The sequence below is a fragment of the Symphodus melops genome, assembly GCF_947650265.1.
Source record: "Symphodus melops genome assembly, chromosome: 22".
Taxonomy (NCBI): domain Eukaryota; kingdom Metazoa; phylum Chordata; class Actinopteri; order Labriformes; family Labridae; genus Symphodus; species Symphodus melops.
In genome coordinates, this window is record NC_136712.1 from 3,310,028 (window position 1) to 3,334,677 (window position 24,650).

At 46.0% G+C, this 24,650-nt stretch overlaps 2 protein-coding genes across 2 annotated transcripts; one reads left to right on the forward strand and one right to left on the reverse strand.

The window, feature by feature from the left end:
- Positions 1-244: 244 nt before the first annotated feature.
- On the reverse strand, positions 245-17,388 carry golgb1 (golgin B1). The gene is made up of 20 exons (XM_079335175.1): positions 15,231-17,388; positions 14,443-14,521; positions 13,998-14,189; positions 13,767-13,883; positions 13,451-13,609; positions 13,225-13,347; positions 12,884-12,997; positions 11,955-12,660; positions 11,787-11,863; positions 10,584-10,644; positions 5,117-10,196; positions 4,626-5,037; positions 4,293-4,526; positions 3,379-4,215; positions 3,066-3,259; positions 2,818-2,977; positions 2,482-2,582; positions 2,320-2,391; positions 1,783-1,864; positions 245-1,671 (listed from the first exon to the last, which is right to left on the reverse strand). The coding sequence occupies exons 2-20, from the start codon at positions 14,509-14,511 to the stop codon at positions 1,534-1,536; spliced, it is 8,928 nt and encodes a 2,975-aa protein (XP_079191301.1). The 5' UTR covers positions 14,512-14,521; positions 15,231-17,388; the 3' UTR covers positions 245-1,533.
- A 368-nt stretch (positions 17,389-17,756) lies between these two features.
- Positions 17,757-24,398, forward strand: guca1aa (guanylate cyclase activator 1Aa). Its single transcript, XM_079335315.1, has 4 exons — positions 17,757-18,722; positions 20,126-20,275; positions 20,366-20,459; positions 21,584-24,398. Exons 1-4 carry the CDS (start codon positions 18,525-18,527, stop codon positions 21,709-21,711), a joined length of 570 nt encoding a protein of 189 aa, XP_079191441.1. The 5' UTR covers positions 17,757-18,524; the 3' UTR covers positions 21,712-24,398.
- The last annotated feature ends 252 nt before the right edge of the window (positions 24,399-24,650 follow it).

The window sequence follows — 24,650 nt, forward strand, 5'->3', positions numbered from 1 at the left end:
CTAGTAACATTTAACCATGGCGTTGTGATGTCACAGTAAATCATGACATCCTTCATACTCACCTTCATATGAACTGTTGAGAAAGAGCAGTCAACATTTTGATCACAACCAGGCACATACCCAGGTCAAGCCTTTGCAGAAAGACTGAATAATACCCCTTTTTTTGGTTAATTAATGCAGAAAAACTTTTTTTTAAAGTTTAAATCTGAAACATATTAAAAAAAACAACTCATTAACATATCAGTCCCTGAACTAAACCACCACCACTTTTATTAGGTTTCCTTTTTCTACACAGCCCTTTGTAAACAGTTATTTACAGATCAAGAGTAGTAAAGTAGATTTCCGTGTGCGTGAAGAATAGCATGATGTGAAAGATTACACAATAATTATTCCACCAACAGTGAGAGTTTAAATTAACAACAAACAGAAAGATTACAGGCTATACGGTGCGTATGTTGGTGACTAGTGTTGGACAATAAGTTATGCTACTTCAGGGTAATCGATGATGGATGGATATCATTGGAAAACACAGCAGTCTTTCTCCTCTGGAATGAATCCTTGCTGTAGTAAAACATTTCACATGAACAGCGTCTTCATCTGCCAATAAAGGCAAATAGTAAAATCTCAAAGTGTGCAACATAAGCATAAACAGAGAATCATACTGGATATGTAAGAGGGAAACATGGACAGCCACACGAGCTGATTTAATGCTTCTTTGCTAAAAAATGATTGAAAATGAAAACACACTAGGAATGTGTAAGAACAAAAAATTGCACTGTGCTCGTTTTTTCTGTACTAAATGGGAAGAAGAGGAAGAGACTGGACTACAAAAGCACCTCAAGCCTCCGCGAGTGACTTCAGAGGATTTCCGCAGGTTGCCTGGCAACCAATGAGAATCAAATCTCGGGGTTTTAGCTTTTCCTTTAGTTAACGCACAAATTAAAAAAAAAAAAAAAAGGGAAAAAATACGACTTCTTGATTAATGGTCTCAAGTGTTGCTTTTTGTCCATTTTGTAACCATTTAACTGAGCCAGAACTTCCCCTCCGCGTAAAGCCTCGATGCTAAGCTAACAAGCCTGCTAGCCTTGGCGCCATATTTAACCGACACTGAGTGATTTCCATGAAACGTAAACTAAAGTCCACAAAAAGTCCCAACTTTTTGCCCCTATTTAAAGTGACCCTTGTATATCCAAATTCATAAAGGCACATAAACAACACCAACTTTCTCAATACTTGATTATGAATCTACTTGTAAATTCTTAAGAGTGAGAAAACAAACCTGGTCCCTTTATGTTCCGTCTATTTGGGTTTTTGAAAATATTATAATATACCCTCAAAGCCTTAAAAGAGCCAACAAGATTAATTCAATTAATTCTTTCTTACAAATCTTCATACTTTGGCTGAAAGATTAAGCCATGTAAAGTGCAATGTTTGTATCCTCTATGATTTGTACATGTAACGATGGTTAGATGGCTAAGGTCCATTCTTCATATCTTTTGCCCTGCTCTCTGTTCTCAGTGAGGGGAGCTGGTTTCAGAGGTATCCGCCCAGACACATCAGCAGGAGGACGTGCACAGTGAGCAGATAGAGCGTGAGCAGCAGAGGGGTACGCTGACGGGAACAGAAAGCCACCCGGAGCATCCGCATTAAACCCGGGCCACCTCTCCGAGACTGCGAGACAAGAAGGGCAAGGTTACCGCAGACGTTCAAGCTCGTCAGTCTTTATAAGTACGGTTATGAAGTTGACAAATGAGGTCGTGGAGGACATTAGCGGAGCCTTACTCGAGTGACGGCTCCTTCCGACGGCTCGATGAAAACAGCAGTCTCCTCTTCGTGTGCTGAGTGCCTTTTAGACTGGCTTTGGCTGGTAATGACAACAAAAACAGATGTTAGCTGTCATATTGTGTTGCTTCTACACATCTGTAATCACTAAAAAAGAATAGATGCACATAAACATCACAGAAAGTATACACAAGCACGGTTTCACAAATAACAAATACCCAAGATTGTACAATGAAAAATATAGAAATAATAATAATATGTCTTAAATACTTAGATGGTTATTTCATGTCCTTTAGACATGGGGATGACTGATGACCCTGATGAAGGTCACAAGCTGAAATGCGTTGGTCTAATTTGTTCCTGAAATTGACCTTTAAGTGTTGCTGCAGCATTTTGACCTCTTTAAGTCGTGCACTCTTCATTCACATTGTTAGTTGTTGAAGTTGTGCCAGAAAATCCCGCTCTGCTTCTACTTTAGACACAAAACACCGCCTTAAGCAGCTTTCATTAATCGTCATCTTGTTTCACATTTCTTACCGTCTGAGTCGATCCTGTTCGACCATCAGCTGCTCCTCAGCAGCCACCCGCTGCTGCATCTCCTCGTCCAGCCTGGCGAGGAGGAGACACAAACAAACCATATATATATTACCAATTGAAAAAAACAAAACACATTCTGGTCAAGTCGGACTCCTTCTATACCTTCTCTGTAGCTCTTTGACCTCCGCGATGTAGGCATGGCTGTCAAGCAGGCTGCTCCGCTCCTGTGGGGCTCCAGGAGCGCTGTCCACCTCCTCTGTGCCCTGCAGGACGAGAGGGGAATAACATGCAACAGATGGTTTCTATTCTGTTTGAGCTTCAGTAAAATTCGAATTTCTTTCAAAAAAACGTATCCAATAATATATTATTTATTTTTGTTGAGCCTTCTGTAAGCTGTGTTCTAAAAAAAAGGCAGAAAAAAACCAGCCAAGGACTTCAAGCATAATATGTGAGGCCTAATTCTGTCCTTTAAAGTTACAAATCAAAGAAAACATTTACCTCTCTCTGATAGTGTTCTTCCTGAAGTTTGGGTTTATGAGCGCGGGCCTCCTCCAGCAGCGCAGCAAGTTGCCTCAGTTGTTGATCCCTCTCTGAGAGAGTGGCGAGGGTCTGCTGCTTCAGCTGCTCCGCTTGAGCCATCCAGTCAATACGCTCCAGTCTACGAAACAGAATACACACGTGTAAATATCTTGTCTGCTTTTCTATTATATTTTGACTGATGACAAAACACAGACCCTGCGCCTCACCTGAGAGTTTCTACTTCCTGTTTGCCCATTTCCACCACGTTCTCCAGCTGCATTAAAACACTCAGCATGTCTTCGTTCTTCTTCTTCTCCTCAAAGAGCTCCTGGCTGACTTTAATCAGCTCTCCTGCTCCAAGCCGAGCCAGCTCTGACTTCTGCTTCTTGAGCTCAGCTGTCTGTGTTTGAAGTTGCTCCAGCTGCGCACAAAGAGAAGCGCCAAGAAATATGATGAAAATGCAAAATAAACCTGATCACATTTCTCTGATATCGTTGCCAGTAGAGATGTGCTTTTTTGTAAATCAGAAATGTCACGTACCAGTCTTTCCCGGTCATTCTGCAGGGCTTGCAGAGCGTTCTTCAGCCCCCACACTTCTCCAGTGGAGCCTCCGGGGCTGCTTTGTGCTGCCTGGCCGCCTGCTCGGCTCATCTCTTCCATCTTCAGGCTCAGTTCTCGGGCCTTGTTCTCTGCTTCGTCCCTGTTGTCCTGGAGGGAGGCCATGGCTTTTGAGAACGACTGGATCTCTGCTCTCAGCTGTGCCGTCACCTCTTTCTCCTCCAGCAGCTTCTGCTCTACAACCAGCAGGTCTCCTGCCAGCTCTGCCACCCTCTCCTGAGCGTTCTCCGACTCTGTCCGCATCACGCCTCCCTCCCACCGCAGCTCAGCCAGCTCTTTGCCCTTGCTCTCCTGCCCTTGTCTCTCACTCTGCAGAGTGTCCTGCAGAGCTTCCACTTGTTCCCTTGCTGCTTGCAGCTGCTCCCTCAGCTTCTCAACCTCTGCACCAGGAGCATCAATCACCTGTGATTCCGTTGTAACTTCAACGGCTTGGCTAAGAGTCTCCTCTTCCACTCTGACTGCTTGGACTTCAACCTCTCTGGCTTTGCTTTGCATCTCTAACTGGCTTTCTAACTCCTGTCGCTCCCTCTCCAGAGAGGCGATCCGCTCGCGGTGAGCTGCCAGAAGCTTTTTCTGCTGGGATTCCTTCATGCTCAACACTTGGTTAAGTTCGTCCCGGTAGCCGTGAAGCTGGGCGGACAGGTGGGCCTTTTCAGCATACAGGTCGTCTCTCTGGACCCGCAGAGAGCGAAGCTCCTCCTTCAGGCTGTTGTTCTCTCCTGCTGCTTCTTGGATCAGACCGTCCTTCTCCATCATCACCTGCAACAAAAAAACCACGTGATCACACGAACATTCAGCTCTCCACCTCCTCTCAGCTCTAGGGTGGTGTGCGTTACCTGCAGATGTTTCTCCTCCAGCTGTTTGTACGTATTGAGGACTCTGTCTCTGTCATCCTGCAAGGAGCCCATGGCCTTTGTGAAAGAATCAAGTTTGGCTTTTCTGTTGATGCTCTCCTCCTCCACTTTTCTAATTTTTTCTTCCAGATCCCGGAGCTCCCCTCTCCTCCGCTCCAGCTCCTCCTCGGCTGCTTGTGCTCTGCTGTCGGCTTCTTTCCTCGCCTCCTCTGCAGCCTGGCGAATAAAGCACATCCATCGGGAGGACATTTGTTAAAAATAAATTTCTCAGAAACAAATGATGATTATTGAATGCATTTCTAAACGTGCAAATACCTCAGTAACTGCTTGCTCTTTCTCTCCCAGCATTTCCACTTCTCGTTTTTGCTTCTCCTGCAGCTCAGTCTGCAAATTCTCAGTCAAGGCCTTGGAGGACCGCAGGTCTGTCTCCAGCTGCTCCACGTTCAGACACAGTCGGCTCTCTTCCGCTTCCCTCTCCCTCAGCTCGGTCCGGGCCTGGTTAACTTCGCCCTGCAGCCGACCTACAGCCTCCTCCAGAGCGATGGACCTCTGGCTGAGACTTTCCAGCTCGTTTTTCAGGGTTTGGACTTCGTTGCGTGCGTCCTCGAGCTCAGCTGTGGTCTTCTGGAGCTTGTCAGTCTCCTCATCGAAGGCTGCTTGGATCTCTGTGACTTTCCTTTCCTCGGCTTCCAGTCTCAGCTGCCAGTCCTTGTCTGCTTTCTCTAGCCTAAAAGGACAAACAGTCAGTTTTGGGCTTACACACAATGACTACAAAGAAATGTAAAGAAAGAAGAGAATGTCTTTACCTATCCACGGACAGCTGGAGTTCCTCTTTGAAGGCGGTTTCTTTTTGAAGCTGTTCTGCCAGTTCTTTGGCCCGTGTTTCAGCCTCCCGTACTTCAGCCTCCTTACCCTGCAGAGAATCCTTAAAGCGAGTCTCCCACTGCTTGGCCTCGTCCAACACTCTGTCCCTGTCGTCTTGCAATGAAGACATGCAGCGCGAGAACGCAGCCAGCCGGGCCAGAGACTCGTCCAGGCGCGCCTGCATCTCCTGAGCGCGTCTGCTGGCTCCTTCTGCCATCTCTCGAGCCTCCAGAGTGGCCTCTTCTTCTTTCGCCCGCTCCGTGTACGCCTCCTCCAGCCTCAGCTCCATCTCCTTCAGTTCTGCTCCGAGCCTGAACCTCACCGAGTCGAGGGTTTGCTCTGCCTCGGCTTTCATTGCGGCCTCCTTCTGCTTGCCGTTGTTTTCAGCTGTCGTTTTTTCAGCTATGGCCTCGCTCGCCGTCTTCTGGGCCTCTTCCAGCTCGGATTTGCATCGAGCCAAGTCGGCCTCAGACTTTTTCAGGTCTTCTACAGTTTTAGACGTCTCCAGTTGGGATTGCTCGAGTTTCTTCTTGAGTTCCTCGTGGCCGAGCTGCAGCGCCTTCGCTTCCCGACCCAGCTCGCTGATCCTCTCCTGGTACTGGATGGAGTCCTTCTGCAGCTGACGGACCTCCATCTGCTTCTCCCTCAGCAGTTCTTCCAGCTGACGCGCTCTGCTCTGACTCCCTTCTTTCACCCGCTGAGCCGACTTCAGCTGCTGCTCCAGCTCCCTCTGCTTCCCGGACTCGGCCTCGGCTTCGGCTCGTTCTCTCTGGGCCTGTCTCATGTCCTCCTCCAGCCTGGCGGCCCGCTCCCTCTCTCTCCGGGCTTCGGCTTCCAGCTCGGCTCGTTCCCTCTCCAACCTCTCGACCTCCCGCTTCAAATCTTCAAGGTTGTCGCGGTTGTCGGCGGCCTCTTGCTGATAGTCGGCGATGCTCCCGTTGAGCTGAGCCAGCTGGTTCATGAGACGCTCCTCCAGGTTGTCTTTTTCAGTTTCAAGACTTTTCAGAAGCTCCTTGAACTGGGCTTCCCTCTTGGTCCCCTCTGCGATCAGGCTCCTCTCTCTCTCTTTGCTCTCTTGGAGGAAGGTTTCCAGAGAGGCCTGGACGCTCTCTCTCTCTTTGGTCTCGTGAAGCTCTCGCTCCAGAGAGGCTAACTCAGCTCGAAGTTCAGCCTCCTGCTCGTGCCACTGTTCCCTCTCGGCATTAACGGCCGCCTCCATCTCCCTCATTTTATCCTCCAATAAAGCTCGAGTCCCGTCAGCGGTTTCTTCTCTTTCCGTCTCTTCGGTAGGTTGTAACTGTGCGTCTTGTGCTCGGACTGCAGCTGTTTGTCTATCTTGTGTCTCCTCCGGGTTTAGTGATTCAGCTTCGTCTTCATTCTGGCTCTCAACCGGCTCAGCTTTGGTCATGATTACGTTTGATTGTTGAGCAGTTACGACGTCTTCCACAACAGCTGCAGAGCGAACTGAAGCAGTCTGAGAAACGCCGTCCTCGTTCTCTCCAGTCTGTGGAAGCTGAGCCCTCAGCTCTTCGATCTGTCGCCCTAAAGAGTCTCTTTCTGCCGCTGTAGCGTCGAACTCGGCTTTCAGCGCCGCCAGCTCCTCCTGAAGGCTTTCCACCTCTGCTTTCAGAGCCCTGCCCTCTCGTCTGGCTCCGCCCGTCTTCTCCGGCGTCTCTCTGAGCCTCTCGTTCTCCTCCTCCAGCTCCAGGATTTTCTGCTGCTTCGTTTTGGCGAACTTCCTCATTTTGTCCTTCACCGTGTCCACCTCTCTCTGCGCCTCTTCCGCTTGTCTTTCCGCTTCCTGCCGCTTGGCCTCGTGGCTCCTCACCTTGGCCGCGAGCTCCTGCCGCTCCTGCCTGGCGGCCTCCAGGACTCGTCTCACCCGCTCCGCCTCGTCGCTCACGTTCTCGTACGACTTGAGCAGCGTCTCGTACTCCTCCTTCATTCCTTGGACTTTTTCCTCCCATTCTTTGCACGCTCTGGCGGCCTCCTCTTTCGCCAAGTCGGCGTCCTTCCTGCAGGCGTCTTTCTCGCTCAGTATGCCTTCCATGGCCAGTTTGAGGCTCTCGCAGGACGATCCTAGGCTCTGGTTTTCCAGTAACGTCCTGTCAACCTCGTCGATCAGCTTCGATTTCTCCGCTCTCAGCTTCTCCAGCTCCTCTTCTGCCGACTCCATTTTCTCCTGCAGCTCCTTCAGGAGCGTCTCAGTCGAAGCGAGTTGTTCCTTCAAAGTTTTGTTTCCTTTTAACGCTTCTTTGCGAGAGATCAGCGCGGCCTGAAGCTTCCTCTGAAGCTGCTGGATCTTTTCCTCGCTCTCTTTTTCCTCCTCCTGCTTCTGTGGAACCTCGACCTCCAACCTCTGACTCTTTTCCCGCTCGGCCTTCAGCTCTTCCTGTAAAGACGATATGAGCAGATCCTTCTGGGCCACCGTGTCCTGCGTCGAGCCTATGAGGGAGTTCTGCTCGCTGAGCTGCTGACTGAGCTCCTGGATTTCGCGGTTCTTGTTGTCGAGGAACTGCTTAAAGTCCTGCACTTCAGCCTGAAGCGCCGCGACAGAGGATGCAGAATCTGCAGACGCTGCAGCTTCTATCTCGGCTTTTAGGGTTTCTGCACAAGACTCGGCCTGCCGACACTTTTCTCGGAGATCGACCATTTCCTCTGAGAGTGCATCAATTTGTCTCTCCTTCTCTCTTAACGCTTGCAGCTCTTTGCCCACTTCTAAGAATTCTGCCTCCTTAAGCGACAAGCTGGCATGGGCTTCCTGCAGCTGCTTCTGAAGTTCTGAATTAGCCGTCTTCACGGTCTGGATCTCGGCTCTGAGAGCAGTCAGAGACTCGTCCGTTTGCTCAGAGGAGACGTCAGATTGGCCTGCAGGTTTCTGAACATGCTCGCTGGATTGCGGCCCTGACGAATACGTCTGGGATGTTGCGAAATCCACCCAATCCTCCTGAACCCAATCTCCTGCTGCTGGCTTTTCCGAACATCCAGCCGGCTGCTGCTGGGTCTCCCTGCTCGGCTGATCTTCTCTGTCAGCGCTTGCTCTTTCTTCCATTTCTGTCAGTTTGGTCTGAAGGACTTCCTGCTCACCCGCCTGTGCTTCGAAGCGCTCCATAAGCTCGCTGTACTCTTCTTTCTGCTGCTTCAGCTGTTCGCGGTGGTGCCGGTCTTTCTCTTTGGCTTTGCGGATGGTTTCCTTGCGAGATTCTTGGGCCTCCTGAACCTTCTTCTGGAGGCTCTCGCACTCTGCTTCCAGAGACGCGACCTGCGACTGTAACGTCGTCGTTTCGGAAGAAGAAACGTCAGACGGGGTTTCAGCTTCTTCACTCAGCTTTTGATTCCGAGCCAGCGTCTCAGTGAGAACCTGATCCTGCTGACGTAGTCTCTGCTCCAGACTTTCACACGCCTCCTCTTTGGATCTCAGAGCTCGCTCGAGTCGGACGAGTTTAGCCTCCATCTCGTTGATCTCGTCTTCTCTGGACTGCTCCGTCTCTCTTGCGGAAGTTTCCTTCGCCTCGTCACGTTGCTCTTCCCGTTTCTCTGCTTCTGCCTCAAAATCAGCGACCTTCTTCAAAAGCTCTTTGCGTTGCACGAGAGCGGCCTGCAGCTTCTTCTTGGCGGTTGTCAGCTGGCTTTCCAGCGCTCGTTTCTCCTTTCGCAGACTAACGAGTTCATCGTCTTCGTCGGCGGCCGACTCTTCGTGACCTTCTCTCTGTTTCTCATCTTTCACTCTCTCGAGCTCCACGATCTGCTGCTTCAGTCTGTCGACCTCTCCGTCGATTTGGAACCTCTCTTCTTCTGCCTGGAGAAGTTTAGCGGACATGCTGTCGTTGAGCTCCGTCATCTCGTGCTCTCTCTGGCTCAGCTGCAGGTGGAGCTCGCTGATTTCAGAGTCCTTCTTTGACAAAGTGTCGTTGTGAAGCTCCGACGTCTGAGAGTGTTCCAACATGCTGTCCTCCATTTCCCGCAGCCTCCTTTCGAGCTCTGAAGAGAGAAGCTCTCTGTCCTCCAGCTGAGCGTTTAGCATCCTGACCTGCCCCTCCTGCTCGCTGAAACCTCGTCGAACCGTTTCCAGATCCGTCTGCAGAGCCTGGATCTTCTCTTCCTTACATTTCTTGTCGGAGGTTAAAATTTCTATCTGCTCTTCCAGAAGCTGGATTTCAATGCTGTATTTCTCTTTTCCGGAGCTGCTTTCCTGAGATTGTTTGTCCAGCTCTTCTCTCGCTGATTCCAGTTCTTCTGCGTAGCTCTTGCTCTGAGACTCGGCCTCTTCTTTTGCAACAGTGAGGGACTGCGTTTCCTCTTCCAGGTTCGTGATTTTCTCCTGCGACTCCGCGGCTGCGTCTCGGAGCCTCTGAAGCTCGGCCAAAAGCTCGCTGTACCTCTTCTGAAGCTCCTCAGCGAGAACCTGAGCGAACACCTGACCGCCACCGTCTGCAGTGAAGGAACCCTGCTGAGATAGATTCACCTGTATCGTCTCCCTGATGACGACAGAAGAGGACTCCACCTGAACCGTGGAGGATTCCGACTCCATGCTCGTCGCCTCCCACGACTGGAGCTGCAGCGGGCCAAAGTCCTGCAGGACGGAGGGCCACTCCTGACCGCCATCTTGGTTCACAGCTTCCAGAAGGGTCCAGCTGCTGTGGGCGACCTCTGAATCACTACTGGCCACCATCTCGTCAGACGAAGTCCCTTTGGATTCTTCAGGAGAGTCCGACTGGTGTCCGATGAGCTCCGGGCTGCTCTCAGTGTCGGCAGGAATTGAGATGACAGACGTGTCCCCTGCCACTAAAGTAGTCTCCTCCTCCTCTTCCTCCTGTGGATCCTCGGTGAATTCAGGGAGGGCCTCAGACTCGTCACAGGGGGCGACAGCGGCATCAGGAACTTGAGCTGGAGTGTGATCGCATCTTTCACACGATGCAACCCCACCGGAGCTCTGCTCTTGAGCCAGGCTGAGCGACTCCTTCAAAGCAAAGAGCTCGTTGTCTCTTTCAAGCAGCTGCTGCTCCAGCTCCAGGATGTGATCTGAGGACGGCGACGAAGGAGAGAGTTATCAAGAGTACAGTGATGAAGAAATACATTTAGTGTTTAACAATTGCTTTAAAGTACCGTAGTTGTTACTACAGGGAAAAAACAAACAGAGAAAAAAAAAACAACTATCAAGATCAGGAGTGTGCCTTTGATCCTCTGATTAGTTTTAATCAATCAATCTTTATTTGTATAGCACTTCTCAAACAAGGTCTGTCACCTCTCCAGCTACCAGAACAATTTCCAGATTTTTTATTATTATTATTTTTTATTGGTGGTTGCACTGGGACTGGGAACCCAAGATCCCACGGACTGAGCTACTGCCGCCAAAGACATGGACCTTGACCTTTATGACGATGACAAACAGGTTTATTGTCCTTGTACCTTGTTTGGCTTCAGAGGAATCCTGAGACGACGGTTCAGTCTCGTTATCTCTTTCGGACATCTGTAACAGACGGAAACAATTTAAAGAGGAAGTATGAGTCATCACTTTCTACAGGAGATATCGTGTATTTAACTAAGAGAGTCAACTCTTTGTGTCTGTGCACCGACAGCGTTAGAGGAAGGTCAGGTAAGACGGGCGGTTATAACAGTGGATCAGTGCGGGCCGGATTAGACGCACTTCCTCACACGGCGCAAGTATTGTCTGCGTCTGACCCCTCTGCTGTCCCGTCTGGGATTGACTTACATCACCAGGACAGGCAGAAGTGTGTCGCTGGAGCAGGTGAGGAGGATCAGACGAGGCACGCCGCCCTGCTGTCCCCAACACAAGTGAACTCTGCAAACTCTACTGGAGTGAAGGGCGGAAAGTGCACCTGACAAGACGGGCTCCGTTTCTAAACGTCTTGCTCCTCAGCTTATGCTAAGCTTCCAGTCGCACATCTTCCTCTTCAGCATTAATCGTATAAACAGAGACACATTAAAGCACAGAAAGTCTGTTCAAAGGCAGCGAGGCACTGTGAAGTTAAAGCTTCAGAGAGGTGAGAAACTCGGTTTACATGTCAGGAAAAAAAAAACAGGCTGCCAGCATCTGATGTTCAGCAGGAAATGTTGAAATGAAGCATCTTCTCTGAAGCAGAGTGATGACAATGAGAGTGCAGGAGGAGACAGAGGAAACTCACTCTCTCTTCAGCTGTCCTATCCAATACAGCCAACGAGGCCCGAAGAAGAACTTAGAAAATAAATAAAAATGATCACAGTGGTTAGCGTGTGCGCCCATATGTAGAGGCTATAGTCCCGGGTTCAACTCCAGCCTGTGGCTCCTTTCCCGCATGTCAATCCCCACTATCTCTCTCCCTGGTTTCCATTTCTGTCTACTGTCTCATCTCTCCAACAAAGGCAAAAAAAAAAGAGCCCAAAAAAGAATCTTAAAAAAGAAAAGAAAAAGAAGGATGTATTGCATTATGTAGAAACTGCACATTTCATGGAAACTATAGAAATCGTCACGCAGGAAAACATTAAAACTTTTTTCCCCCTCACAGAGATGCCCAAACCCCCGAGCTTTAAGATCCAAACCCTGCATCTTATACATGGTGTGACTTATATTCCTGATTCTGTATCAGGTGTTTATCGATTGTCAGCTCTCACCGTCACAATCTGCTGCTCCAGCTCTTGGATCTTGGCGGTGGTTTCCTCTTGCTCTGTGGTTTTTCTGTCGAGTTGTTCTAAAAAAAAAAAAACCAACATCAGTGTTTTAACGGTCAGATACAGTGGAGAGTTTAAGCTTTGACAAAGACAACAGAAATATTTTCTCACCCTGAAGGGTTTGCATGGTGTGGGTGAGCTCGGCACACTGTTCTTCACTCTCGCTGCGTTCGGCTTTCAGCCTGGTCATTTGTGTCTCAACAGACTTCACAGAGTCCAGGAACAGGGAGAGATCAGCGGAGGAGGAGGAGGAGGAGGAGGAGGTTTCCTCGGCTGCTTGGACATCTCCCCCGGTCAGAGATCTGAGGTGTCTCCAGATTTCAGCCAGGACCTCGCTCTTCTTCAGGGCATCATCGCGCTCCTCCTTCAGTGAAGCCAACTCTCGCTCGAGTTTATCCACTTCCGACTTTTCCCTCTCCGATGCTTCCTCCCTGCTGTGTTCACCCGCCTCTCTCATCGAGGAAAGTTCTCTTTCAAGCCGAGCTATTTCCTCCCTGTCTCTTACTGCAACGTGGTGACTCGCGAGCTCAGCCTCCTTCATCAGCGCCAGCTCGCTCGCCAACCGGGAAACTTCCATCTTCTCCTTCTCCAGCACTTCCTGATTAACGAGCTCCGCCTCCCTCAGTGTAGCCAGCTCGCTCTGCTGCCTCGCCACCTCTGCGTTCGCACTGTCCAAGGCCTCCAGGCTGCTTCTGAGGGACGCGAGCTCTGCGTCAGCCCTGCTCGCCTGTTCGACCCACTGCTGCCTCTCCTCCTCTCTCTGCTTCAGAGCCTCAGAAAGCTCCTGCTCCATCTGCCGGAACTGAGCCGTCAAGATCTGAGCACAAAGACAGAAAGGATAGAAGAGGGCGTGTGTCGTTTGTGTCAGCCAAACAATGCCTACTGGTGACGTGTCGTGGAGGTGTGGGGGTGTGTCTGTTTGAAGAGGTTTTCTTTTCATCAAGCAGGGGAAGAATTCACGATATAAATATCAGCTGAAATCGGAGTAAGTCTTTGATTAAAAAGGCTTTCGCTGGCATGCGGAAGAACCGGATCTGTACCTGTTTCTGTTGATCAGCGCTGCTCACTTCTTGCTGCAGCATTTCCAGCACCTGGGATCGAGAGTTTAAGGCCTGTTCGAGCTCCTCGCAGCGCCTCTGTGCTGCGTGCAGAGCCTGAGAGGAGGACGCACAAAGACAGCAAAAAATGATTGTATGAAGAGTCGATGTGTCTTTAAGGTGTGGTCACTGTATGCTCTCTCAACCACAGGATCAACTGTCGGGTCATTTTGACTTTTAGAAAATAATTCTGAAATGTTTTTTTCCATGTTTGTTGTGCATAAAAGTTTACTTCAATAAAAAAAAAAAAAAAAAAAAAAAAAAGGGAAAAGCTTCAGGCTGACCTGCTGGAGCTCGCCGTCGTCGTGCTGCTGCGTCGTGACCCTCAGCAGCTCTTCTTCATGTTTCTGGATCTGTTCCTGGAAACGCACGTCCTTCTCACCGATCACAGCCTGCAGTTTCCCCAGCTGAAAATAATAACGTTGATTATTATTATTATTATTGATAATTATTGTGAAAAAGCTTCCTTCGTTAGATTATGTGTAAAGTCAATATTTTTCCTTCTGTCACCTGCTTGGCATGTGTAGCTTCCTTCTCTCTGAGGAGCTGCTCTGCGCTCTGGAGTCGCTCCTGAAGCCCTCTGCTGTTGGACTCCTCCTCATTCAGCTTCTTCTTCAGCTCCTGGAGCTCCTCATCGACTGCAGCTCCGGTGAAAGAGCTGTCCGGACTCTGAAGAGACAAACGCCCAGTCGCTGAATAAAATTCTGTTTATTCCTTTGTGGTACATGAGCGTGACTGATTTTCATTTTCTGAAGTCAACAAAAGGATGATCAGTAAAGTATGTCATCAAGCGCGGCGCAGACTCGTTTGCATAATTCAAACTTACCGTAGCTTCTCCTCCCTGTCCTTTCAGATCTGTTATCTGTTTGTTGAGAGACGCCATCTTGGCTTTTGCTTGCAGTTTGAGTTTGGTGAAGCGAGCCTCGGCTTCATCTTTCTCATTCTGTGGATGTTAAGAGAACAGAAGTCATATGAAAATCATTTGCATAGTTAATACAGCGTGTCTGACTTGGTATTCAGCCTTTAGGGCAGGCGTACAAACCGGCGGGACGTTTACCTTGAGCTGTGCACTTTTATTGGACAGCTCGGTGTCCTTCTGGACGAGCTCGGTGTCCTTGTCTCGGATGAGCTCCTTCAGCTGGACCACCAGTTGTTCCAGGTGAGCCAGCCTCTCCATGGCCTCCTCGGGGACCTCGGACTCAGCTGGACTCTGATCCTCACCGGCAGGGAGCTGCGGCACCAACATACCCTGATCAAGGTAACAGAGAAGAAAAGTTTGAGCCCCTCTTGGCAAGCAAGACAATTCAGGTCAGTGAACTTCAATTCCTTATAAGAGATACAATATCGATCTAGAGTTCAAAAGATGAATCAGACAGAGGCGTGATATTATCATCTTCTCTTTGGTTGCTCCAAGTTGGGATAAAGACCTCTGAAAAATCGGACCATGAAAGTTGTCGTTTGGAGCACGGTGAGCGTTCCCCTTTAGCATAACTGTTGCTCACCTGTGGGTCTCCGTCTGGACCCTCCTCTCCAGAGAGCTCCTGGAGGACGGTGGCCAGACGGCTGAACATGAGGACGGCACTGTGAAGAAGAATGAGAAGGGCAACATTTAGAGGCGAGACCAACATTACCGTACTTATGTCTTACATATCACCGCTTACTTTAAAAGCCCCGACTTCTATAGTTTTTTAAAACAAAGAATTATAAAAAGTTTTGAGAAACTAATGTTAGACATGTACATTACTTTATTTTACTTTTATCATATGTAGACTCTGTTGACCCAATCATCAAGTTCAAACAGATTATCATATTTTTTAAAATATCACATTTTCCCTCTCTGGTCCAAAGCAACACATTGTCAGACGACCCCCACCACTTATTGAGCTCCGAGTTTAACCGAGCGGAACCGAATTCACCCGAACACGCAGCCGAACTCTCCACTGCGGCTGCGTCAGTCTTTTGGTGAACAGCAAAGATTAAAAGCTAGCTAAGGCGAAAATGGATTCAAACCTCTCCAAGCGCCTGGACGGCGGTGTTTTGAAAAAAACATTAGACGCTTTTTGAAGATAAAGAGACGGCGTTGTGAAAAGGATACTCGACGAAAACAATCGTATGTTTACTCTGTAATTCACACGACACAGTAAGTTAGCTTAAAAAGGCTACTTAGCTCAGTAATAAGAGCGGATTCTCTGCAAACCTGCCTCGCAGGGATTTTCTTCCTCGTGCATGACAGTGGTGTTATGCAGCCACGTGACAGGTGTATTTAAAAAAGAAAGGACAGCAGACTCACCTGAAAGAGTGCTTCCAGTGTAAAGCTTTTTTTATTTGGTATATTTCCTCGGATGGATGTCAGAGCATAGCCACATCACCAAAACATTCCCGGAAACAAAACTTCCTCTGCTCTGATTGGACGACCGGGATCGTCGTATGTAAGGGACCGTCCACAAATTTCAAGGCGTCTCCTCCTTCATAGGGGGTATATGGATTTTTTATTTTTTTTTGTAAACGGAAAAATTAGCTCTTAAGCCTTGAAATACAACAACATAATTTATAAAAATTGGAAGAATCCTAAAAAGAAAATTGTGACAATGGCCGGACACGACCAAAGAGTCAACCTGATCATCAAGCAGGGCAGGCAGCTGGGCAGGAGCCTGCTGCTGCTTGCACACTACACCACAGTGTTTTTGGCGTTTGTTGGGCGCAGCGTGCAGTGGATGGTGGAGGCGGTGAAGTGGACAAGCCTGTTTGCTCGTTACACAGTGTCCACGTTCGACTCCATCTTTAGACACCTTCACTGGGGGAAGAGGAAAAGTATCACAGGTGGTACCCGGGAGATCTGCCCCAGCTCTGAGACAACAACGACACAGTGACATTCATGTTTTTTTTTCTTTTCTTCATGTGTGTTAAAGCCAAACCAAGGCAAAGAAAGAGTACAGCTGAAGGAAATCATTTAAAATGAGAAGTTTGAAGGATGCTGGAAGAAAAAGAAGGAAATGAGGCCTTACTGAAGTCAGAACAAAATATAGCTTTTTACTTTTTTAAGCTCTTAAAACATACTCTTATAAGTGTTATGTTAGTATATGAAGTTATATAATGTGTTTATTCCGTGTTTGGTGATTATAAGGAGACACGCTTCATGCAAATAAGATACAGGGTTATTCAAACAGGCGTACAATATGTAGGCTTATATTTCTGTTTAACATTATTGCACTACAGCAGAGGACAGGTCGGATTTTAAATGAAAGCTACATGACAAGTTCTCTCAAACATAAGCAGCCAAAAGTTTTTTGTTTTTTTTTATGATAACATCTGTGCCTAAGTGAAGCATACACTTCATTTGTATATTTGCTGCTGCAGCCTCTTTTGTTTCCTCATGCGTTTGTCTAAATGAAGACTCATTGAGTACAGCTCGGTGGATATCCTGTGAAAGTCGTACTTTACATAAGAGAAACTCTGAAGTCTGCTGAATGTACTCCAGTGCTCGACTTTATCTGTTTTCTGCAGCGTCTACGTGAAAACTGACTAAATGAAGAGTGAAATGTTGCTTTGAAATAACCAGCAGCTATTTTTTTTTTTTGGCGTTTAGATTATTATTTTTTTTACTATTTTACTAATACTTATCTTTGAACCAGCAGCATGTTATCTTAATTTTTTTTTTAGCTTAACCACTAACATAAAAATCTATGTTACTACTTTATTTTTGATATGTTACAAAGTTGTAAAACTAGAGTAAAACAATACTGCTTTCTGAGGAGGTAATAAGAGCCCGACCGATTAATCGGCTGATATCCAGTGACCATCGCTATCGGCTAATTTGACCGTAGATATGCGCCGATATTACTAGATTTATTCACCAGGCAAATATTTAATTTGAGCATCATTTTATAAATGTGTATATTTAAATATATCTGTTCATACAGATTGAAAATTCATCCAAGAAAGATATCGGCCGATATAGATCAGCATCAAATGTTTTTCCTTTATAATATCATTATTGGTATCGGCCCCAAAAAATACCACATCGGTCGGACTCTTGTGGCGATGCACTTCAAAATAAAGGTAAAAAAATACATTTAATTTCATACACAAGAATGACTTATTCCAAATATTGTTGTGGTATTATTTGAAGAGTTTTCTTCCATGTTTGGTCATTTCTTCTAAATGTCGGCCACTGTTCCGGTCGGCTATGGCTTACAGCTTCTTGGCTTGGAGCTGTGGTATCAAATGACTCTACCAAGTACTGTTGTGTAATCTTGTTAATTTGCACAAGTATTAAACACAAGTTGAGCATCAACTAAGGAGTATTTTGACTGATGTTTAATCCAATTTGTTTGAGGTTTCTTCATGAAACTTTAGATGAGGGAGAATTATGAAGTGTATTTAATAATTATAATAATAATACATTGGTTTTATGCAGCGCTTTTCGAAATAACTGAAGACGCTTTGACAAAAAACAAACAAAAAAAAAACTATGAATGTAAGTGTTAGGGACTTAGTGATTGTAGGAGATGTATTTAGTAATTAGTATAAAGGGATATTTTGAAAAGCCCTGTATTGTCAGAGCGACAGCAATCTGACCATGTGACTTGAGATAAAAACTCAGAGACGACCTTTTGTTGTTCAGCATGTAGTTTTACTTTACTGAGTAGATTCTGCTGATAATAATAAAGTATTTTAGGGGGGGGATTTGCAACTCAGGCGTTTTAATCTAGTATTTTAAATGTTCTGATTAATGCCTTGGAATTTCCCTCGGGCCTTGAATTTCCCTCGGGATCAATAAAGTATCTATCTATCTATCTATCTAATGAAGAGCACGGTCCATAAATCGTTTTAAAATGCTTTGAGATTAAAAAAAAAACATTTTACAAAATTTAAAAATCATACAGCCTTAAAGAATGGGCAACACGAGACTACAAGAAAACAAATAATTTAAAACATCCAATAAATAAGGGAGGAGGAGGAGGAACAACAATCTGTATTTATAAAGTGACCCAGCAGACAAATGTCTTGATGGCACAAATCCCATGAAGGCAAACCCTCTAAATGTGTTTATCGATAAAGAAGCTCCCCATGTCTCCCTTAATCACGGAGTTTGTTCCAGAGAGCGTCGAGCCAAACTGGAAATGCCCCAGTAAACTGAAGGCTCTGAATGCTTTCTCCACCCTCCATATACTTCAGCCCACGTTGAGCCCTTCTCCAGCTCAGACTGTGATGGATGCCCCGTGTCTCCTTACGAGGGATAAACGCCGTATTATATTTGTCAGCACTTCTCAAGTTTACACGGATGGAAACGGAACAATCAGGCTGCCCTTTTAATTGGCCGATTAAGCCGATTATCTGCATGTTCACTTGGATTACAGCCTGTGATTAGAGCCATGGAGGACACAGAGGAGACTAACAGATACAAAAGGCCCCCCCAGCCAGCTGCTATTCTCACCCTAAGTCCCATTGTTGTGTGACTGTGAGGTAGGATTTCCTCCACTTTACAGTAGACCAATTGGACGAGGAGGATCCCAGAGCTTGCTGCTTAAAGGCTCTAGCTTCAGGTAACGGACTCACACTCAGGTGACGGAGAGAGAGAGCAATGGGTAACTCAACAGGAAGCACCGTGGACGACCTGCAGGCGGTGGAGATGCACCTCTGGTACAAGAAATTCATGACCGAGTGTCCCTCGGGGCAGCTCACCCTGCACGAGTTCAAGCTGTTTTTTGGGCTTCGAGGTTTGGACCCCGAGGCCAACGCGTACATAGAGCAGATGTTTCGAACGTTCGACATGAATAAGGTAAGATAGACGAGAGGATGACTGCAATCAATAGATTTTAAAAAAGATGTACACAGACGTAATAAGAGGCTAAACTCCACTGTGGACGGTGGGCTTGAGATTCAATACATGAGAAATGTTACAAACATATTTCCTTTCCGAGTTCTGAACTTGGTAACTATTCCTTATTAACAAATACTGAATGTTTGGTTCAGTCATGACAGACAACAAGAAGGTCCTTTCTATGTGTGCGTGATTCACTGTAGTGTGTTCAACGTTAGATTGTGTTACCAGCAGTCATTTCATAGATTGTTTTTGTTTTGTCTGTTCAGAAAAGGACGTAGGACTTTCAACAACGTGCATGTAAACAACATGCATGTGGCGAGTTGAGAAGTTTACAGATGTTTACATTCTGACAAATCTGACAAACTTGCCGGATGATTATTTAATTTACTGATTTTTAAAAAAAATAACTTTTTGTTCTGTTAATAGAGTGAAAAACATGTCGACCTAAAAGTAAAATATCCACATTGTCATTTATGACTACTTATTGATCGAGCTCTTTGAATGAATCAGGAAGCTAAGGCGTCCCTAGAAAGCGGTATGCAATCCTTTAAGAGGAAATATTTGGGGACCTGGTTACGTTTGCCGACTATTCCTGTAGGTCAATTAATTATTCAATCATCTACTAAATGTAGCGTAAACGTAGCCCAGTGAGAGAAGCCAATCACAGCCCAAGGTGACATCTGTACTCTGAACCTTTGGTTCGACCTTCTCTCCTAAACTTTAAGATCATTTGATATATATGTGAGACAAAAGGGGGATTTTTTTTTTGTCCATTTGTTTGGAAAAAAATGTCTTAAACTACAAGTTAGGAATCTATTAAAAGGAGGTCAATCGATTAATTGAGTAATTGTTTCAGCGTAAAGCCAATAAAAGCAATGAGTAACATGGTCTGCTGGTTGCATTTAGGGATTCTTTATATAACCGGAGCATAAAAGGTTCTTTAAACTTGGCCCACATGGAACATCTGTAAAATGTAAACACGAGTCATGCAGTGACGTCCCAGCAGCCAGCTTAGGAACCCTTTCCATCCTTCACAGCTTAATTAGCGGAGTCCTGGAGCGTCCAAGCGGGTCATAGCAGGATGCGGCTGTCTGAAAAAGCAGGGCGTCTATACTTAGGCTCCCCGTCAGCCTACAGAAAGGCAGTGGTAATCTTTATGCATGATTTCAACTACGAGATGGTAAAGATTGTTCAGGCGCTCCGCGGAGATAATCCTCCGTCCTGGCTCGCTCCGTTTCACACATTAGAGTTGAAGCGAGGGCAGGCATCTCTTTCAGACTGACGTAAAGCTTTGATTGGCTGGAAACAAGTTTTTGACGACGAGTAAAAGAAGACGAAAATGTCGATTGTGTTTGCAGGACGGCTACATAGACTTCATGGAGTACGTGGCCGCGCTGAGTCTGGTGATGCGAGGAAAGATGGAGCACAAGCTGCGCTGGTATTTCAAACTTTACGATGTGGACGGAAACGGCTGCATCGACCGCCATGAGCTCCTCAACATCATTAAGGTACAGTGCAGATTATCAGTCAGCTGAAAGTCTCGCACACGCTCAGACAAAGTCTACATACTGACACCAGTCTTTTCTCCCCCCCCGCAGGCCATCCGTGCGATCAATGGAAGTGAAAATCAGGACGCGTCTGCGGAGGACTTTACAAACCGCGTGTTTGAAAGGATTGATATAAACGGAGATGGTGAGTGAGCTTTCTGGCAGCTGTGGCGCAGAGGCGAAGATTGTTGGGAGAGATTGATCGTGGGTGGACAGTTGTGTTTAAGGCATTCATCGGATTCCAGCGCCGTCTTGAATCAGGAAACACAACAAGCGCATGGAAAAAGTCGTAGGTGGCCTTGGAACACAATGACTACCCTTAAGCCTTTCATCAAAGACTTTTAATCAGATTCTGCAAACTTAACTTTTATTAAGAAGCGGTTGAAACTTTTTTTTTTAGTAGCTGTCCAAAGTTTGACAAACATTGGAAAAAAACCCTGGAAGGATGCAGATGTTATCCCCCACATCCAAGTGGTTCTGCATTTAAATTCAGGGCACCGGGTAGCCTCGTGCTCCTCCTCATGTTCAGAGGTTATAACCCTCATCGAATCTGACCTCTGACCTATTCTCTCCTGTCAACACTCCCTGTGTCCCTTCAGCTGTTCTGTCCAAAGAAGGCAAAAAGGCCCAAAGTAGAATTAAATAAAAGCAGCTATTCCGAAACACAAACGTGACGTGTTCATGTAGCATCATTCATGACGTAGGAGTGAGAGCGCTGTGTTCCTGAGTGAAACTGGATATGTGGACAGATTTTAGCCTGGATGACTTTCATTTCTAAGTGTCTTTGATTGGTTATTGAGCCGATGGCCCATAAATGAAAGTTTAAAAAAATCACAGCAAGATATTTTTTTTTTTTTTTTTATAATGGTCTTTAAGAATACGTTATTTGAGTGAGTTCAGGTCGATAAGAAATGAGGACCATTTGTTTGAAAGCAAAGTGAGTTGGTGCCTATTCAAATTTAAAATCTTGAAAATCTCAGTTTCTTTCTTTACTTCCTGGTCACCTTTGGGATGAGCTCTGATCTTTCCTTGCTGGTTGTCTCGTCCTGTTTGCTCTTGTTTCAGAAACTCCCTTTTTTTCCCCGTTTCAAGTTAAATTAAACTATAAGTCAGACTGTTAGCCGGACTCTTAATCTTTCTTCAACAGTGGGACAAATCATCGTCGTGTTACTTCATCGTAGTCATAGTGATTTAACGAGAACTCATTGAAACAGATGCCACTAGAAGTGTTACTTCAAAGGGTTCACATCTAATCTCCTTCTCTAACAGGCGAGCTGTCCTTGGAGGAGTTTGTTGCTGGCGCTCGCAGTGACCAGGATTTCATGGAAGTGATGATCAAAAGTCTGGACCTAACCCACATCGTGGCCATGATCCACAACCGGAGGCACAGTATTTAGGATTTCCCAAATCCAACTACCTCACCCTCATACCCGATTTAAGCCGAGACCTTCCGTACATTTCCTCTGGTTAAAAAGAAAAAGAAGCAAAAGAGATCATTTATAGGCTGAGATTTCCTTCAGTATTGAGTCCAGTTTAATATAATGCCAGAGTACATCAAAGAATGACATTTGGTTCTTTTTTAATCTCCAGAAGAGTGACACGCATGCACTTTAAATGCATTTGGATGACTCCGTCAACCTCCGCCAACTGCTGATTGTCCTTGTTTAATGCTGCTGAGCTCTCTCAAGGCCACCTTGGCCCGAGGGATGATCTCTCAGATTTTCCACTAACCCAAACATACCATGCCGGATAAAAGGAGGAGATAGGAGGAGAGTTGCAATTAAGTGCACTCGATGCTTTCCAAATCCTTTTTTTTTTTTCCGAGTTCCACTGCAACAAATTACTCAACTCACCCTGTTTGGGGGAGGGGGGGGGGGGGGAGTCTGCGCTGTGCTTAATATCCCTAATGTGATTAAGTCAAAGGCTCAGGTACAGGGAGAGGTTAATGTTTTTAACAAATCTGTGCAGGATCTCAAATGTTTGGCCTTTTCTTCATGTTTTTAACCTTTTAGGATCATTATAGACAATTGGAAACAAAAAGGCGAGATGCTGGATGGTGGCTTTGTAGCACTTCTGGGGTGTGTGTGTGTGTGTGTGTGTGTGTGTGTGTGTGTGTGTGTGGGCGTTTGGCTGAAAGCTTCCCTGCAGCCTAAATACAGATATAGATTCCCTTTGTGGTTTGTTGGCTCTGCACGTCTGGTGCCTTCTGTTGGAAGATGGCAGAATGAGTTGGGTTTTTCTCTTCGCTTTTGCTAACTTGTAGAATAAAATCCAAGTCTAATGTGGACTGCCTATTCACTGTAGCTTGTAGATATTTTGAATCGATGTGCATTCGCCTGACTTAAGGCCCTGACACACCAAGCAGACGGCGTGGCGTTGCCTCACACCGCAAACGCTACAGCCGACGGCCAACCACCGCGAACGCTCTGCACAGGGGAGGAAATAACTCTCCATGCCAGTAGGTGGCGGTAAACCATCGTTATGATACAAGAAGGCCATTTTATGACACTTATGGCTTTCAAAACCTGAGTCGAGATAAATTAAAACCTCCGAACAGCCAATCGGAGAGATTTGTCCCACCAACAAAAGGCGGACAGCGGCTGACGCTCACCAACGGTCCAGTTTGGTGCGTCAGTGTCTCCTCGGTGTGTCTCGGACTTTAGAGCCGATTTCTTTTCTTATGGCATCTTACACAGCAACTCCAATTATAACTTGTTTGGACAAATCAACAGCAAAAAAACCTCACATTTTAAAAGTGAATAAGGCATGTTTAAATAAATAAACATCGAGCTGATGGGTGCGGTGTAGAGCCTGATCGATGTGGGTTTTTTTTAAGACTGATACGATGCCGATTATGGGAGGAGGAAAGTTTGCCAATACCAATATGTCGCCCGATAACGTGAGTTTATTAGCTGGATAGGATCTAGCTCTGACATGAAAGGTGCTCAGGAGGCTACTTTCTTAAACGATAAATCATCAACATCACTTTACATCTACGACCATTACTCGGGTACGCGTCGCGACAGCCCTGCGAGTAATGCTAACTATGGAGTCGGAGCACGGTTTGCTGGACAAATTACATGATGACGCCATTTCTTAAAAAACATAAAAATGAAAAAAAATCACCCAAAGCATTGTCTTCCACGTTACATGCTCTGTTTAGAAAACTTTCCTATCGGCGCATATTGGAAAACTTAGAAGCCAATAACTTATATATTTATGTGACAAGCCAACAGTGATGCAAAAATATCTGCTGACTGATGAGTCAGTCGAGCTTCGGTTAGGAGCGTAGTGTAGTTAGAAGGAGATGTGCACGTGTTGAGTGTTCAGTGTTCTTCATCACTTCTAACTTTTAATGTGAAGCCATATTTTATATCTGTAGACCTGTGTATTATGTATCACCTGTCTGCTTCTGGGCTCCCACAGGCGGACATTATAGTCTCTTATTAACCATGAAATAAAATGTTTATACTGTATAAACAGCTCTCTGCAGTCTTTCTTCTTTGATTGACCTTCATACAGAAGGTCGCTGGGTCACAATGCTTTGTTTAAAAGGAAGAATGTGCGACTCTTTCATCCAGTAGGGGTCGGCCTTGAGCACCAGCATGAAACCAAAACAAACTGCTATCCTCCATACTGATGGGACACACCGTTACCCGCTCTCCTACAGAGACACACCTGCAGCCCTCTTCACTCGAGTTCGCACGGGGAAGGTCTGTGTGAGGCCTGCATTGTTGTGTTAGCACAAGCAGGCTAATGTTAGCGCTCTTTTGTGTGGAGCTTCACATTGCATGTAAACTGAACAAAAACAGCTTTTAAAAAGGCAAGAAGAGGTGCCGGCCTCCCGTTCATGTAAACTCAGCTCGGACAACAAACACAGCCAGCAGGTACGTCTTTGACTCAGGTCACTCGTGTGTAAAATGTTGCAGTCAGTCTTTCAAAGGGTAAAGCTAAAAACTTTAAACTGATCTGATCCAGTTTTTCATTTGGAGTTCAAAGATAGATCCACAGATGTATCATTGTTTTTAAAGATATCAGGTATTGATCAAAGCCGTTGACCTTTCTCCAATAAACTGTCTCAGTAGTTTACAGCCTGATAAAAGTTTTCACATGATGGAAATTTAATTCTACCTTATTCACCTACATGCTGCCAACGCTGCTTTAAGTCAAATAAAATGCAAAACATTCATATCTCCACCTAAAAACAGGATTTTTAGACCAATTAAAAAATTACATTTTAAAAATTTCGAAATTATATATTCCATGTCTCTTTTTTACTCATTTGTATTTTCTTGAACCCAAAAGTAAATATACAAAAATAAAAGTAAAACAAATG